The sequence below is a fragment of the Amblyomma maculatum genome, chromosome 8, assembly GCF_055883805.1.
Source record: "Amblyomma maculatum isolate TAMU_Amacu chromosome 8, ASM5588380v1, whole genome shotgun sequence".
Classification (NCBI taxonomy): Eukaryota; Metazoa; Arthropoda; class Arachnida; order Ixodida; family Ixodidae; genus Amblyomma; species Amblyomma maculatum.
The window spans coordinates 22,327,690-22,342,352 of NC_139351.1; the positions used below are offsets into that span (position 1 = coordinate 22,327,690).

Genomic DNA, 14,663 nt, shown 5'->3' on the forward strand with positions numbered 1-14,663 from the left:
CACAAATGTGGAATCGTTTCTTGATCTCATTATTTCATTGAAGTCTGAAGTCGGCAAGCTTACATGCTGGCTTATGTAGACCTGGAAAAAGTTGCAGCCAACTTAGGAATAAAAATTGCTGACACAAGGCTTGACACAAGTAAAATGCAACAGTGATGGTTACCTGGCCTTCACTTTCTTGAAAAAGTATTCGTTTGTTGTCCTCGCTGTTTCTCTGGCTTTGTGTAACTGCGACTTGAACACTTGGCGAAGGTGGTAGCTCTAACAGGTGAAAAAAAAATCAGATTGGAGGGAAATGAATTAGCAGCATGGTGCTTTGACCATCCACATGACTCAAAACCATTAGAGTAACATGCACCAATTTCAAAAATGCAAATCACCATGTCTGTCGGAGCACACACTACTGGCATCCTCGGGGTTCACTTGCTTGATTTGCTGTGCAAATCCCTTTGGCTGCAGGCTGTCATGCCTCTGAGACACTAAGAAAAAAAACATAGTGAAGGTCCACTGACCATAGAAGTAGCCAAATAATGACTGTTACCTGTGACTGATTTTCATGCAAAACATTACTGAATCGAAATACCTTTTGATGAATAAACAATGCAGTTTTAACCAATAAGAAAAATGCAATGAACAAGTTATCTCCAAAAGCTATAGGTATGAAAAACCCAACCCATAAAAAACAGTAAGAAACCCAAACGTGAGTTGCCTAGTACCTTTTCCAAGTGCAGGACTCCTTGTTTCTTCCACATGCAGTGGCACACAATCTGACGGTGGGTGGGACGTTGGGTGGCTATCTGAGAGGAAAATAGTCACACAAGAAAGAGATGTTGCATCTACATTTGGTATTAAACATCAAAGTAATGGACAATTTTTATGTATTATGTGTCTAAACTCATGTAAGCTCTCAAGGGAGATTTCTCTCCTTTAGCAAAGCCAGTGCCTCAAGCATAACAAGCGTACGTCATGAAAGGTCTTCACAGCTCAATACACCTACCGTTATTTCCTAAGTGCCTTAATAAATGTCCTTATCGTTGCATGACACCAGACTGCATCATAACACTCAGAGCAATATTTTGCTATGCATGCACTCTTGCCCAGTCTTCCATGCATAATGCTATGCTGACGTGTGTGTCAACTGTCTGCAGTTTATACTTAACTGTGAAAGTGCCATACAATGCATTACATCATCCTTAAAACGCACATGAAAATTTTATTAGGTGCATATTTTGCACGAGAGCGCACTGGGCTCATGCAAAAAAGCCGTTCCGGTACCGTAGAATTGTGGGGGAAAACCTGGCATCGTTCCAAATGTGACAGAAAATATATGCACGTGATTTCATATAAAAATTATTAGACCACCGTCATTGGTGCAAAGTTTAAGGTGATGTCATACCATTTCACTTCCTATTTAGCATCCATCTCCTAGTAAAGTTGGAGTCTAGTTTTGCAACAGGGATTCAACCCAATGATATGTGTACCTCGAATTATATTCTGTTAATTGTAGGTTTAGATATCCACTGTGAACTGAGACAGATGCTGCACCTTCCTTCCCCTAAAACCAACTTAAAGAATATTTTAAAAATTCTCTGAATTTCCAGGCAGAGCTGAGGAACACTGCACTTTGAGCATCCAGTTTTTTTTTGTCTCACTAAAAGGCTTCGCGACTTGAGTGGTCGAGTCCGTAGGGGTTTTGTTAGAAAAGCAGTGAAAAAATTTGATCAGTGTATCTGCCCAATTTAACGTAGACTGATGATGGAAACCATGAGCAGCGAGCGACCTCAACGATTTCATGTCATTAGAAGTAATGTACTAAAAGCTAATATAAATCTCATCCACAGACACTAATTAGACATTTATTTAGTGCATAGTGGCATCCGTCTTAGTTTCCACACCCAAGGCTGTTATAGCACAGGAATGCAAGCCTCATCGACGAATGTTTTACTGGGCCGTGGTCACTGGTTCAACCAAGGAATTCAAAACACTGCAGCACCATCTTTTGGCAAGCACTAAAAGCACATCACATACTATGCAGAAGAAGTTTTTTTTATCTACGGGTGCACTGGAGAGAGCGTAAAATAGAATAAAACAAGGCATGCACTCTTGAAGGATTATGCAGTTAAGAAAATCAGTGACACTTTGCTGACATGTGGCCATGTGGGGTACTACAGTGATAATTACATGTTGCAAGAGCCTTCTCTGGTTTCTGGAAGAGAACACTTTACATGATTTTCTATAGTATGCCTTATGACAAGTCTGCGAAAAAAAAAAAAAGTTCACTTGAGTCCTTTTTATGAGATTTTCAGTGCCAAAATAAAATTATAGATTCTCGTTTCTTCGATATTGCAGTGCTCAATCTATAATACATGAGGCAAGATTATTTTGTTTGCACCTTAATCTCATTACACATTTTGGTTAGTGTTGTGTCCCTCTGAAGGCATATCATGTCTACTCATAAGCTAAGCTTGACCATCCCCCTAATTTTCATACCAGTCCAATACACTACACATAACTAAACGATTTTAAATGTGCTAGCTTATAAAACCCCTCATGAGAAGGAAGGAAAGTTTAAAACACAGCGACACCTGCAATATCGCAGTTTACATCCACGCTCACAATGAAACAAGCTTATTACACCAAGGCTTCTTATTAGGTGCCTGAAAGAAATGCCACAGTGCTACGCTTGAGATTTTAGTAAAGGTTCCAAATGCAGCCCAACAATTCGAATTAATGCTTTCCGCTTTTCATTCGCATGAGCTAAACTTCCTGGCAGCCCCGAAATATATGGGATGAAAAACATCATATATATAACTTACCTGTCAAAATTTTTTGCAGTCGAATGTTCAGCTCCCTAAGTAGGCCATTTTCTTTTTTCAATGTCCGATTTTCTTGCAAAAGTGCCTTGTTTTTTTCTCGAAGAGTTTTAACTTCCGAACGAGCCACTAGCTCGTCACTCGAGCTGCTGTCACTTTCCAGCAGTCTGCGTTGATGTTGCTTCATTCGTTTTGCAGAAGGTGTACGCACTTTCGGACTGTCCTGCACCTGTTGCAGAGATTGTATATTAATTGGCCGCCAAGGCACAGTGCAGTCATGACTTACCATTTCGTCACTGCTTGAGCCCGAGTCCATGATCGGTGGTACTGAGAACCGCTTGCGCTGCACTTTTAACTCCGCTTCTTCGCGAGTTTCTGGAAATTTTCAGAGAGCCGTTAGCTTTTTAGCTATAAGGTGCAAGCCTCAGTAAAACTGCCCTCCCGATCACTATCCCTTCTCAATGGAATATTGTACGTGACCCGCGGCTTTCGCACTACTGTAGGGCACTAACAGCCCTACGTTCGTTTCCCGCGAACAATAATACTTGAAGATAAAAAACGTTAAAAATGTATAACATTCGCAGTAAAAAACGTGTTACACCGAGTGTATAAAATTGAATAACAATAACGTAAACAACAGCATGCATTATACATAGTTTGGTTTAAGACATTCAAAATACGTCGGCTGGTAAATGCCATAAATGTTTGCTGTCTGGCCTAGCGCACCATAGAGTACAAAGAAACTTACCGAATACTTCCAATATCTGTGCACCAAAATATCCGTCTTGCACTTTGTCAGACCACTTCACACTGTACACTTTCCCACGCACAAACTTCGAAGAGCCGTCAGGGTGAAAGTTCAGAATATCTTCAACGGGCACAATGTGCCTCTCCTTGTCATCAACAAACTTGACATAAGCATACATGCTTTGTCCTAATTACATGCCTCCCATCCACGGCGCTCCCGTCTAAACCCTTTGTTTTGATGTGGCGCGCAGCTAGAATAGCGCCCATGTGGCGCGCAGTTAGAACAATGACTAGAATGTTGGCGCGCTAAAATGAGCGGCTTCGGCTAGAACCAACAATGGCTAGCACCTACTTCCGCCATGCTAGTACTTTGTAAAACCCTAAATTAAATTAAAAATAAATTAAATTAATTAAAAGCATTCTAAAAATTTGTAAGAAAAACGATGTAAGAAAATCGTTTGCTTGTTTATTTGGATTTTTGACTGGTTTCGCAAGTGTCCTAGCCGAATTACATAAGCATCCCTACAGTCTATTATTCTTCAAGGAATTTTTATTGCACGACGTAAGTCATTGCTTTCTAATTGTTTTCACTGTTGCTTCTACAAGAGCTTTCAACATCCCAAAATGCAGCCCAATCGCCATAAAGCAGTCGTCGAGAGTCGAGACGGGAACAGGCGGGAATCCAAGTGCCTGCTCAAAAGCACCATGCGTGCTTGAAAGCCATTCCGGCATATTGCCGTGGTTGGAGCATTGAACTTTAAGTAGAACAGCATGTTCTGTAGTCTCTCTTCTTGCTGAAATACCGCACTTCGCCCCGCCAAAGCAACAAAGGGTTTACTGAGGTTAGATTTTTTTTATTGAATTACGACATTACTGTGAAAAGGCAAAGCGTTCAGTTAGGTAGCAATTAACATTGATGTACACACAATTTGACCATTGTTACAGGTTGGTAAATTCTTGTGCAGCATCACTGTAGTTTTTAAACGATCACCTCCCAGCTTTTCTCAGCAGTGTGAAGAAACTTCATGGTGTTCATATCGCAATTGTGCGAAAGGTCCCGGAGCCACTCGCATCAGTGCCTGCTCGCATGACATGATATGACAGCATGTTCAACGCGCACAGCCGAAAATTTTCTCAAGAGGGGCTTGAGCGCCGCAGTTAACCGAAACAAAGCCGGATGCTTCTGTTTCCACTCCTGTTGCTGTCCGCAGTCGAATTAGCGTGGTATAATGGCTTCTACTTCACGACCAAGTGCAACAGACGTCACCTCTGTGAACCGCCCGAAGAAGAGAAAGTTGTACCTTGAGCCGGACGCACTGTGTGGCATTCCAAGGACGACAAAATGGCGGAAGAAATCTCGGTTGTCTCAACTAGACGCGGATGTAAATAGTGCATCTGAGGCTATGATAACCCAGCAGGAGCAAGACTCATCTGAGATCTTCCTAGAACCCGCGGAGGACAGCGATGACTGCACGCCTGCCACAATGAATGATGGTAAGTAGGCTGGTCATAATTTATGTATGACCTGTTTGCTCACGAAAAAAAGATATCAGTCTGTTTAATTTGCCCTGGCAATATTCCAATAAAAAAGGATGAGAGTTGAAATATTTAAACCATCTGCAAATTCCTGCAGTCAAGCCTTAAACATTCTCTCAAAATTTAATGCCTGCCCGCGTTTCCATTTTATGTCGTCTGTTCACACCGGCTATTAACTTCAAGATTAAGTTGAACTCTCATTGCTGTGGAAGTTAGTACTTGTGTAACTAGTAAAATTTGGTGTCGGGACATTTTAAAAGGCCCGGCTCCCTTCCTAGGCAAATTTGTTTCCACGAAGCATGGGGCAAATGTAACACACTTTTTTTTTGTTCTAGGTTTTAGTGTGGTGGCAATTAGCATGTATGTTAACTGTTATTGGGCGCACGTTAAGATGCTTTTTTTTGTCAGATGCTGACTGGCTCACTGCTGAAAGCGACATTTCATCCAACCCGAACGCTGACAGCGACAGCTCAGCTAGTGGCACTTCCACAGAGGACAACACGTTGTTCGATGGTTGGCAAGAGGCGTCAAAGAGGACACTCCCAAATTCTACAGTTACAGTTGCAGAAGCGTTGCTGGGAATTCTGAGCTACAGTATCGTGTCAGGTTTGAACTGGGTACAAATTGAAGGCCTTGCCAGACTGGTCAACTTCTTGCTTGGCAGCCCCATCATTCCAAGCTCACAATATGCACTCCGAAAACTGTGGGCAAGTTCAATAACAGAGACAGTGCACCATCATTTTTTTTGTCCTTCCTGTATGACTTATGCCGGTAAGCCAGCCAAACAGCATGTATCCTGCAGCAAATGCGGCAGCAACATACCCATATCCAACTTCAAACATAGAAACTTTTTTTCTACTTTGGATATCAAACTCCAACTTCAAGAACTTCTACAAGATAATGCGGTGGCAGAAGCTTTGTATCAAAATCTGAAGAACAGGGACATGTCTGAGGGTATTAAGGATATTAGTGATGGTTCACTTGTCAGAAAAGTCAGAGAGAATTCCAGCTGGTGTGACATCACGCTCACACTGAACACGGATGGTGCAAGGGTGTTCAACTGCAGCAAAGATTCTTTATGGCCTATCCAACTGGTAGTGAACGAACTGCCCATTTTCATGAGATGGTCCAATGTGCTCTTGGGTGGCTTGTGGTTTGGCAGTGGCCATCCTGACATGCAAATGTTCCTAGGAACATTCCTAAATGAACTCATGAGTGCAACTTTTGTTGTATGGAAGCACAGTGGCAAAACAATAAGGTCTGCACTAAAGGTGGCAGGTGTCTGTGTGGATACACCTGCTCGGGCAATGGTGCTTCACATGAAGAACTTCAATGGACATTATGGTTGTAGTATCTGCCTGCTGCGTGGAAAATTTGCTCATGGTGAGTTTTAATATCCCAACTTTGAAATGATTCGTAAAATTTCATAAAGTGTGATGCTAACCTTAAAAGCACAAATGGTGTTATGGCCAGTAATGTTTTGGTGTTGTTTCTTGTTGATTCTTTCAGGGGCCCTGAGGTATATCCTTCCTGATCATGGAGGAGCTGCCATGGAAAGGACTTCCAACAGCATGAAGGCAGATGGGAAAAAAGCACAACATACAAATGTTGTTGTGAATGGTATGAAGGGCAGAACAGTGCTATCGAAGCTGCCTGGTTACGATTTAGTTTGGGGAACAAGCCCAGACTATATGCATGTGGTTCTTGAAGGTGTGGCTAAGCAATTTTGTTCCTTGTGGCTACATTCGAGAGGTGCTGAATATTACATTGGTGCACGAGAAACAGTGAACTCTTTAAACAGGAGGTTATTGGCAATTAAGCCCCCAAATTGGTTCACACGTACACCTCGAAGATTATCTGACTTCGCTATCTGGAAAGCCAGCGAATGGAAGTGGTGGGTTCTTCATTATTCACTACCGTGTCTTCGTGGCTCTTTGCCAGATATTTACATAAAACATTTCAGTTTGCTTGTAGAGGGAATCTACATACTTCTACAGGACACCATATCATCAGATGATATTCTCAGGTCATCAGACCTTCTGTCAGAGTTTGTTGTGCAAACACAGTCATTGTATGGATTGTCTGCAATGACCTACAATGTACACCAACTTCTGCATCTGCCAAAGAGTGTGGCTAAACTAGGACCTCTTTGGTCACATTCTTCATTTGTATTTGAAGGTGGAAATGGACTTCTTGTTAAACTGGTGAGTGGAGCTAATGGTGTTCCTCTGCAAATATTAGAACGTTACATACTTGCTCGAAAGTTACAGACAGCGAAAGCAACTTTAAACCTTTCACCAGGAGCAGTAAATTTTCTGGGTGTACAGAGGAAAAGAACCAGTCAGCAAACAGTTTTGCTAGGCACTGGAAAGCCATGCTGAAACTTGGATTCAAGTGAAAAGCAGGCTATTGCTGATAAGCTTGGCTGTGACTCAAGTGTTATTGAATATAACCGAGTGGTCATCAGTCAGCAAACATTTCACTCTGCTCAGTATACCAGGCCTATAAAGACTAACAACAGTGCATTTATCAGCTTTTCTGGCTCTTTTTTTCTAATTCATAGAATTCTTAGTGGCGAAAATTCTTGCATAATTTTGCAGTGCCAGGAACTACTACTTGTCGAAAGGCTCTATGCAAAGCACCTTTTGATTTGTGTCAAAAGAGAAGAGCCGTTAGTTTACATAAAACCCAGTGAAGTTATGCGCCTGTGTGTGTTTATGGAAATAGACCACATTATTTTTGTTTCAACGATTCCAAACCTCTATGAAAAAGACTAACTATCATGCTCATAACAGTCTGGTGAACAGTATTCAGCCATGATACCGGAGGTCTTGGCTTGGAACTGTATGCGTACAAATAATGTTTGTACTTTTCTGGTTATACATTTAAAAATGTGGCATATACTGTTTCAGAATACATTTCAGCTGAGAGATTGCAAATATAAGGTTTTTGTAAATACACCATTGTCACATAATCAATTTTACGCTCATTTGACGGAATGGGTGGGGAACTGCATAGTATGCATTTTGACAGCAGTAATGTAGCTGCCAACAGTCACAGTAGCCAAAAAATGACAATTTTTGGTGGCAATTATGCATGGTTTGGGTCAGTGCCCTACAAGTAGTGCAGAACCATATGCAACTGCCCTCATTTGGTGATGACAGTGATCGAATCAACAGCACTTCAATAGCAGATCATGATGACGCAAAGCTCCTCAATATATATGCAGTCATGCTAGGCAGCTGAATGATATCTGAAAAGCACAGTTGTTTTTGACAGAATGGCATCACTGTTACACCTTGCCTCAAGCCTGTTTGCTTTGCTGTTTTCCTTTGAGTTATTATAGCTGTTTCAAATTTGCCAGTTAGCTGTGGTGGCACAACCAAGACAGTGACTGTTTGGACAAAACCGAATTTCCAAAAATGAATTTGATTTACATCTATCAGAGTTTTTGAGTTTGTATCAACGACTCCAAACCCTGTATATGGCCCTCATGCTGATAGTTTTGGTTGCTGTGGTATGTAGAAGGCTGTTCAAATTAAATTTCTCTTTCCCATTGCGACATGTAGTGGTCAGACTAAGAGCTCGCAGTGGAAGAATTATCTCTTCTGTTCTTACAATATGTGTGCCTTATGCTTGGCAGTTCTTTCCGTGACTATAGGGTTGTACAAACGCATATGCTTGCTTGCATGAGCAAGCTCTGCAAGTTGTATTAACTGTTGTCTAAATAATGCTGTGTTTTCATGTTTTAATGTGTCTTATAGTAATAATACTGCATGCATACTTTTTGCTTCTTGTCGATATTCCATGATAAATTGCCGTTTTTCAAGTTCATTCACTCAATAATGCTTTGTCATTTATCACAATAGTTCCTGGATGAAGGAAAAACCGCAGTGTGTACAAAGTGCCATGATCTCAATTTTGAATATGATAGTGACATCTGCAAATTAGTTTTGGCATTTTATACAACTGAAAATCATGTTCACACTGGTCCTTTTTTAGATGATAAGCTGGCTCCTTATTAATGACTTCACTGTTGGTGGTCTAAAATACTCTCATTCATGTGTCTATCTAAATTTGCTTAAATCTGGTTGTTTACTTATAGGCGTTGAAAGTATATATAGTCATGTTGTAAGAGTTGAATTTATGGTATTCACACTCAGGCTGACATATGAGAGCTAGACTGAAGTATGTGAATAGTATTCACAAGGAGGTCATCACCCACTGTTCTCCTGCCTTTGTAAATATATTTCAAAGCAATATTTCTGTTTAGATACGCATTAGTTACTGTAGTCTCCCTCATGTAAATGGCATATAATGCAATAAAGTGGAGCACGCCTGTCATGAAACTGTACTGGTGCTTTATTTATTCAAATTTCATATTACATTTTCACAAAATAGATATTGCTGCTGCACTTCAAAAGACATGTGCATTGAATTAAAATGCATTTAAGGTTATGCATATCAACTGAAAAAAAAATTCATCAATAACAACAAACTAGCCTGTATTTCAACAAATGAAAAAAAGAGATTATCATAGTATCACAGTTTAGTCTGAGTTCATTTCATTTTATATTCTATTATTGCATTGAATATGCAACTGTGTTTAATAATCTGTACACATGGCAGGCAGCCCATTGGGGGTTGTCATCAGGTGTGGAGGTGCCATATAAGTTCATGCTATCTCTACTATGGCTTTATTATTGCTTCAGTTAGATTTATGTGCGCTCTGTGATGAACTCTATTTGGCTGTAAAAGACTGATACATCATCATTTCAGGTTTGTATTAGGGCACACAATGAGATCTATGTGCTGCCTATCAGTTTTGTAAAGAGGTTTATGGGTCAGGTAGGAATATGTACCAGACTTGTAGAAGGACCCATAGGTGACACATTGATATCTATATGCCGTATACAAGTCTGGTAAAAAGTTCTATGGGTCAGGTAGGGATATCTACCAGACTCATAGAAGGACCTACAGGACTTATACATATTCCTAAGAGACTTGTAGAAATTTGTATCAGTTTTTTTGCTAGGGTTGTGCAAAGAGTTGCCTAGCGATTATTTCACTCGACTACGGAAACAGATTTTCGCGGCGCGTAATCGAGTAAGCGATGTGATGCGCACAAGCACCAAGGAACGATACTCCGCGGTGGTGAAATATTTTTACAAGCGCGGTATTATATCTGAACAGAAAGATGTAATAGAGAAGATCTATGATACGTATACTACCGATAAGACATTTGATATCACCTTAGATCCACCCCTAGCAGTTCGGCAGTGTGTAGACGAAGAGTACCCTCTGCTTTCGGGCTACAATATCGCAATCCGCGATAATTTTATATTAGTGGAGAAACTCTATGCAGCTGAAAACGGAAAGGACAACGACAACGCGAAAATCTCTGCCTCTATCCCCGAAGCGCGTATTTTGGTGAAGGTCCCATGCAACGAGATAGGCATACTTAAATGTGTCTCTCTACTTTACGACGTATTACGCGAGAATCTCGAGAATGATCGTGAAGTACAATCCAACCCATCCGCATCAGCCAAGTTGTACAAAGTGTTAGACCCTAACTTGAGGAAACGCGTACCCGAAAAGTCAATGGTACGTGTGCTCAAGACCACCACACCATCCTACATTACGATGTACGACGACGAATCCGACTTCGAACTTGTCGAAAACACGTCTGTCGAACTCGATAGCGTGGTTAAGGTGGCTCGCAACACGCTCATCAAACAAGAACAGGACTTGCGCGAGAAACGCAAGTCCACCACGTGTCCCATTAAGTTAACGAACATCGACGATAAACTGATGGCTATCGCGGAATGCAAACGCAACCTGGCTCGTTACATACAGATGGTCGGGGGTGCATCTGCTGACGTTGTAAACGGTTGTACGGGCGGCTGTTACGGCTCATTCCGCATCGTGGGTCGACTGCAAGAGTTGTTGTCCACAAATATGGACATAGAGAACTGTTTGGCCATGGCTAAAGACGCCAAGGAACTCGATCTGTTTGTCGAATTTATGGACTACGCCGTTGACGGCGAAGACGGAATATTTCCTCCTTATAATCGACCCGAGCTTTTGCGGGAAAAGCGTGAAACTATTCCGGATGTAAATGCGGATGAAGAAATGCCAGAAGCCGAGCCGTCAACCTCCAAAGAAGCCCCCGGTGAAAATGCAAAAGAGTAGGCGGCAAATAAAGAATTGTAAATGCTCTTTATTGTGTTCTTGCTTGTGCGTCACGGAGTGTGCAAACATTGCATAATGCGCCGTAAAGTATCTTCCTTGGCGTCATCCACAAACATGGTGAGCACCGCCTTCAATCTGCTTCTGTACGTTTCGTTGTCGTAGTGTGTTGTCCGAACAGTTGGCGGTGGCAGATCGTACACTTCTTTCATGGCCGCGCTCGTACGAGTCAATGCAGACGTGTCAGGGACAAACGGAGCTGTAGTAGTAAACGACTGGGTCGAAAGGTGCGCGTTCACTGGTTCGAGCTCCACGTTCACTACCCGAGAGGCTCCGACCACTGGAGCAAGATACTCGTTGCAGAACACCTCACCCTGTGTCACTAGAGGGTCCTTGCGGTCCACATTGCGAGCTTGTTCTCCCGTACCAAAGTTGTGCTTGTCGAAACGTGTGGCCCAAGACGTGAATGTGTTCTTGGGCAACGCCGCAAACAGATGTTGGTGCAGGCCGATGGAATAAGCAAAGTGGACAAACGACACGAACGGCGCATCCTTGACAAACGTGTTGATCCAAGCGCTCGCCGTCGGGTTAGTGATTTTAGCCGTACCAGACGAGGTGGGCTTGAGGCAGTGGTTTGTCATGACGGTCCTACGCGTTTCTCGGATGTAAGGGTGCATCAACAGTCGCTTCCAGTCGGCCGCGTCGATCCAGCCCGTAGTACGCACTGCTCCGGACCGCGACGTCTCGACGATGGACGAGACGGCGGCGACGCGCATCCTGGCCAGCGCATCGCCCGAGCCGAGCGAGCCGTTGGGCGCACTCGATGCATTGTAAGTGATGGCAGCCCGGGCCATCGTGTTGTGCAGTTCACGCACAAACGACAAGGCCTGTTCTAGAAATGGGTTGCGGGCAATCACGTCGGAGCATTCGTTCTGAAGCAGCCCCACGGTAGAATCACAGCCAGTGCTGTCGAAGACGGCGTACAGCAGAGTGACGATGTCCTCGGGGCCGGGCTGCTGCTGCTGCGATTCCATTGCGTTGCCGCCGTCGCTGCCGCGGTACGACTACCCGTATAACGCGATGGCCCGCGTTTTCTTGCACCGCTCCGTGGACGGACGCGGAGAGGGGGAAAGACCGTAGAGGAGGTCGCAGCTGCGCCTCCCTCGTGCGTTGCCGCCTGCCTCCGGAGTCGCGCAATAGACACACCACCGCTTGTGTATAAGAGTGGGTGCATCGGGAGCCCCGATTAACACTTGCTATCCTGCACCATTTTGCGAGGCTTGTAACCGCTACTCCCAGACGACGACGCGGGCCTCGTTTGCGGCGGCACTTTTCCAAAGCACACAGTGCAGACCACCGTTGGTGTAGACATCTCGTCTGCGCTACGGGTGTGTCTGGGGATCGTAATACATCCTCCTGCTCTCCGTTGCCTGCCACATTCACAGAATCTACCCGACATGGCCGATTTTGATATGGAGGTTCCGGAAGAAGTTCTCCTGAGGAGCACAGTGCTGGCCGACTGCGGCATCGAGATCGCGCGACATCTACACCCGGCCCAGCGCACAGTGCGAGCCATGCTCAATGAAATCCGCGCCACCCCGAACGCCAGCCGCGCAGCCACAAGTGCCGTACTCGACGCATCGGTCCGTATGATGGCTATGGCGGAGCAAGCGGCGCACACCATAGTGAGTAACACCAAGCTATCCACGACGGCGGCCATCGACGCGGCGCTCAGGTCTCTTGGTGCGTACGCGGAGAGCCAGGCCGTGTCCGCCGATGCCGAAGACGACGAGGCCGAGGGCAAGCGCGCAGCCTTGCGGATAATCGAATGCGCCTCCGGCCGTTTGCGACGCCACGGGGAAGACATCGGTAACACGCTCGTCGAGCTCGCTAAGCTGCCCCTGGTTGCAGCTAGCGTCGAGGCAATGAAGCAGGCCAACGAGGCCGTGCATTGTGTCATCCAAACCACGGACGCCGTGCGCGGGGCGACCACGAGCCCCGCCCAGATATCGGCCAGGGCGACGCAAGCCGCTTCGTTGCTCGACGACGCCGTGCGGGCCTTGACGCGCGCCTGGAGAGCGGCGAGTGCGGCCAACGCCAAGCGTCAAGACCGCTTGCCCTCGATCTCGTGCCCCGCGGCCGTACACACGCCATCCAACGAGGTGCGCGTACTCGGGAAGGACGGCGGTACGTTCACCACGGACAAGATGTTCATGGCCCCGGGCAAGACCCCGCAAACGTGCGACGTGCTGCTGCCAGCCCAGTTGTTCCCCGGTCCGAAGCGATGTTGTTCGCTGCTGCCCGTCATCGCCGATAGGTATGCTACGTTGGCCATGGCTCTACAACTGCCCCGCACTAACCGCGACTATGAAACTTTGGTAGCGTTGCTCGTGCAGGACGTGACCGACACTCTAATGCACATGCACGCTAACAAAGCGTCGCCATTCGAGGCGGGGTGGCCAACGTACGTACCCACGGTTGACGAATTTCAAGCGGACCTTAGCATCGCCTCCCTATTCGAACTGTCGACTGGGCTCTTCGGAAAATACACGAAGACGGTTGAAATGCGGCAGACACTTCGCGGCAAGCGGCCCTCGTCCGAGGAACATGCACGCCTTGCCAAGCTCGAGATGCGCGCCTCACTGGGCCGCGAAAAGCTGTTGCGGCTGCGGGCCGACATGCTCCACTCGGAGCAAGGCGCCCAGGAAGAGGCCCCCGTCAAGCTTCGCCCATTCCGGCCACCGACGACACTGGTTGTTGGTGGTGAGAAGCAGCGCAAGAAGAAACGGCGCGCAGAGATCGGAGCCGACCGCCCGAAGAGTAAGGTTGGCACTACGAGGGTAAACGAGAACGACGATCGTGTACCTGCCGCCGCAAGCAAACCCAAGAGGCAACGCAAGCCGTTCACCGCTTTACCCGAGCTCGAGAATCTTATCGCGCGCGTGGGAGCCGGCGCCGAAAGTTCCGTGCTCCCCAAATCGCCCAAGGAGTACAACCACTCGGAAGAATGGAGCCAAGAACACGAAGTGGCGCGAGAAGTGGAGGTAGCGGAACAGTCGTCGCAACACGATAACGACACATCATCACAGCGTGACAAATCACCGCACGAAAAGAAGCAAGCAGAAAGTGAGTCGGAGGAGTTGGACGTCGTTGGCCCGTCTTACGGCGCTTCGAGGTGTCGGACGCCTCCGTCTAAAGTTGTACTACAGGTCAAGAAAGCGCGCGCGGCACATTTGCTCAAGAAGAGTATACGGCGAGTGCCGAGAAAGAAGCCGCAGCCGTTGCCAACAACGACGCCTTTGAGACCACAAGAGAAGCCGTTGTCACCGACACCGTTGGTGGGGCCACCACAAGACCAGCAAGCTGACAAGGACGATA

The 14,663-nt window shown here is 45.5% G+C and overlaps 1 protein-coding gene and 1 pseudogene across 2 annotated transcripts; one reads left to right on the top strand and one right to left on the bottom strand.

Moving 5' to 3' along the window:
• Positions 1–363: 363 nt before the first annotated feature.
• LOC146180703 (uncharacterized) lies at positions 364–3,023 on the bottom strand. The gene is made up of 3 exons (XM_084575633.1): positions 2,817–3,023; positions 717–797; positions 364–479 (listed from the first exon to the last, which is right to left on the bottom strand). Exons 1-3 carry the CDS (start codon positions 2,998–3,000, stop codon positions 364–366), a joined length of 381 nt encoding a protein of 126 aa, XP_084431759.1. The 5' UTR covers positions 3,001–3,023.
• Positions 3,024–4,963: 1,940 nt separating this feature from the next.
• Positions 4,964–7,873, top strand: LOC146180704 (uncharacterized; annotated as a pseudogene). Its single transcript, XR_014700034.1, has 3 exons — positions 4,964–5,054; positions 5,505–6,479; positions 6,606–7,873. The product of XR_014700034.1 is annotated as an uncharacterized LOC146180704 (transcript).
• Positions 7,874–14,663: the final 6,790 nt, after the last annotated feature.

Coding starts and splice junctions, on each gene's coding strand:
- LOC146180703 (XM_084575633.1), bottom strand. CDS start 3,000: ATGAAGCAACATCAACGCAGACTGCTGGAAAGTGACAGCAGCTCGAGT. Junction 798..2,816: donor ACTGCAAAAAATTTTGACAG/GTAAGTTATATA, acceptor TTTTCCTCTCAG/ATAGCCACCCAACGTCCCAC. Junction 480..716: donor GAGTCCTGCACTTGGAAAAG/GTACTAGGCAAC, acceptor TTTTTTTCTTAG/TGTCTCAGAGGCATGACAGC.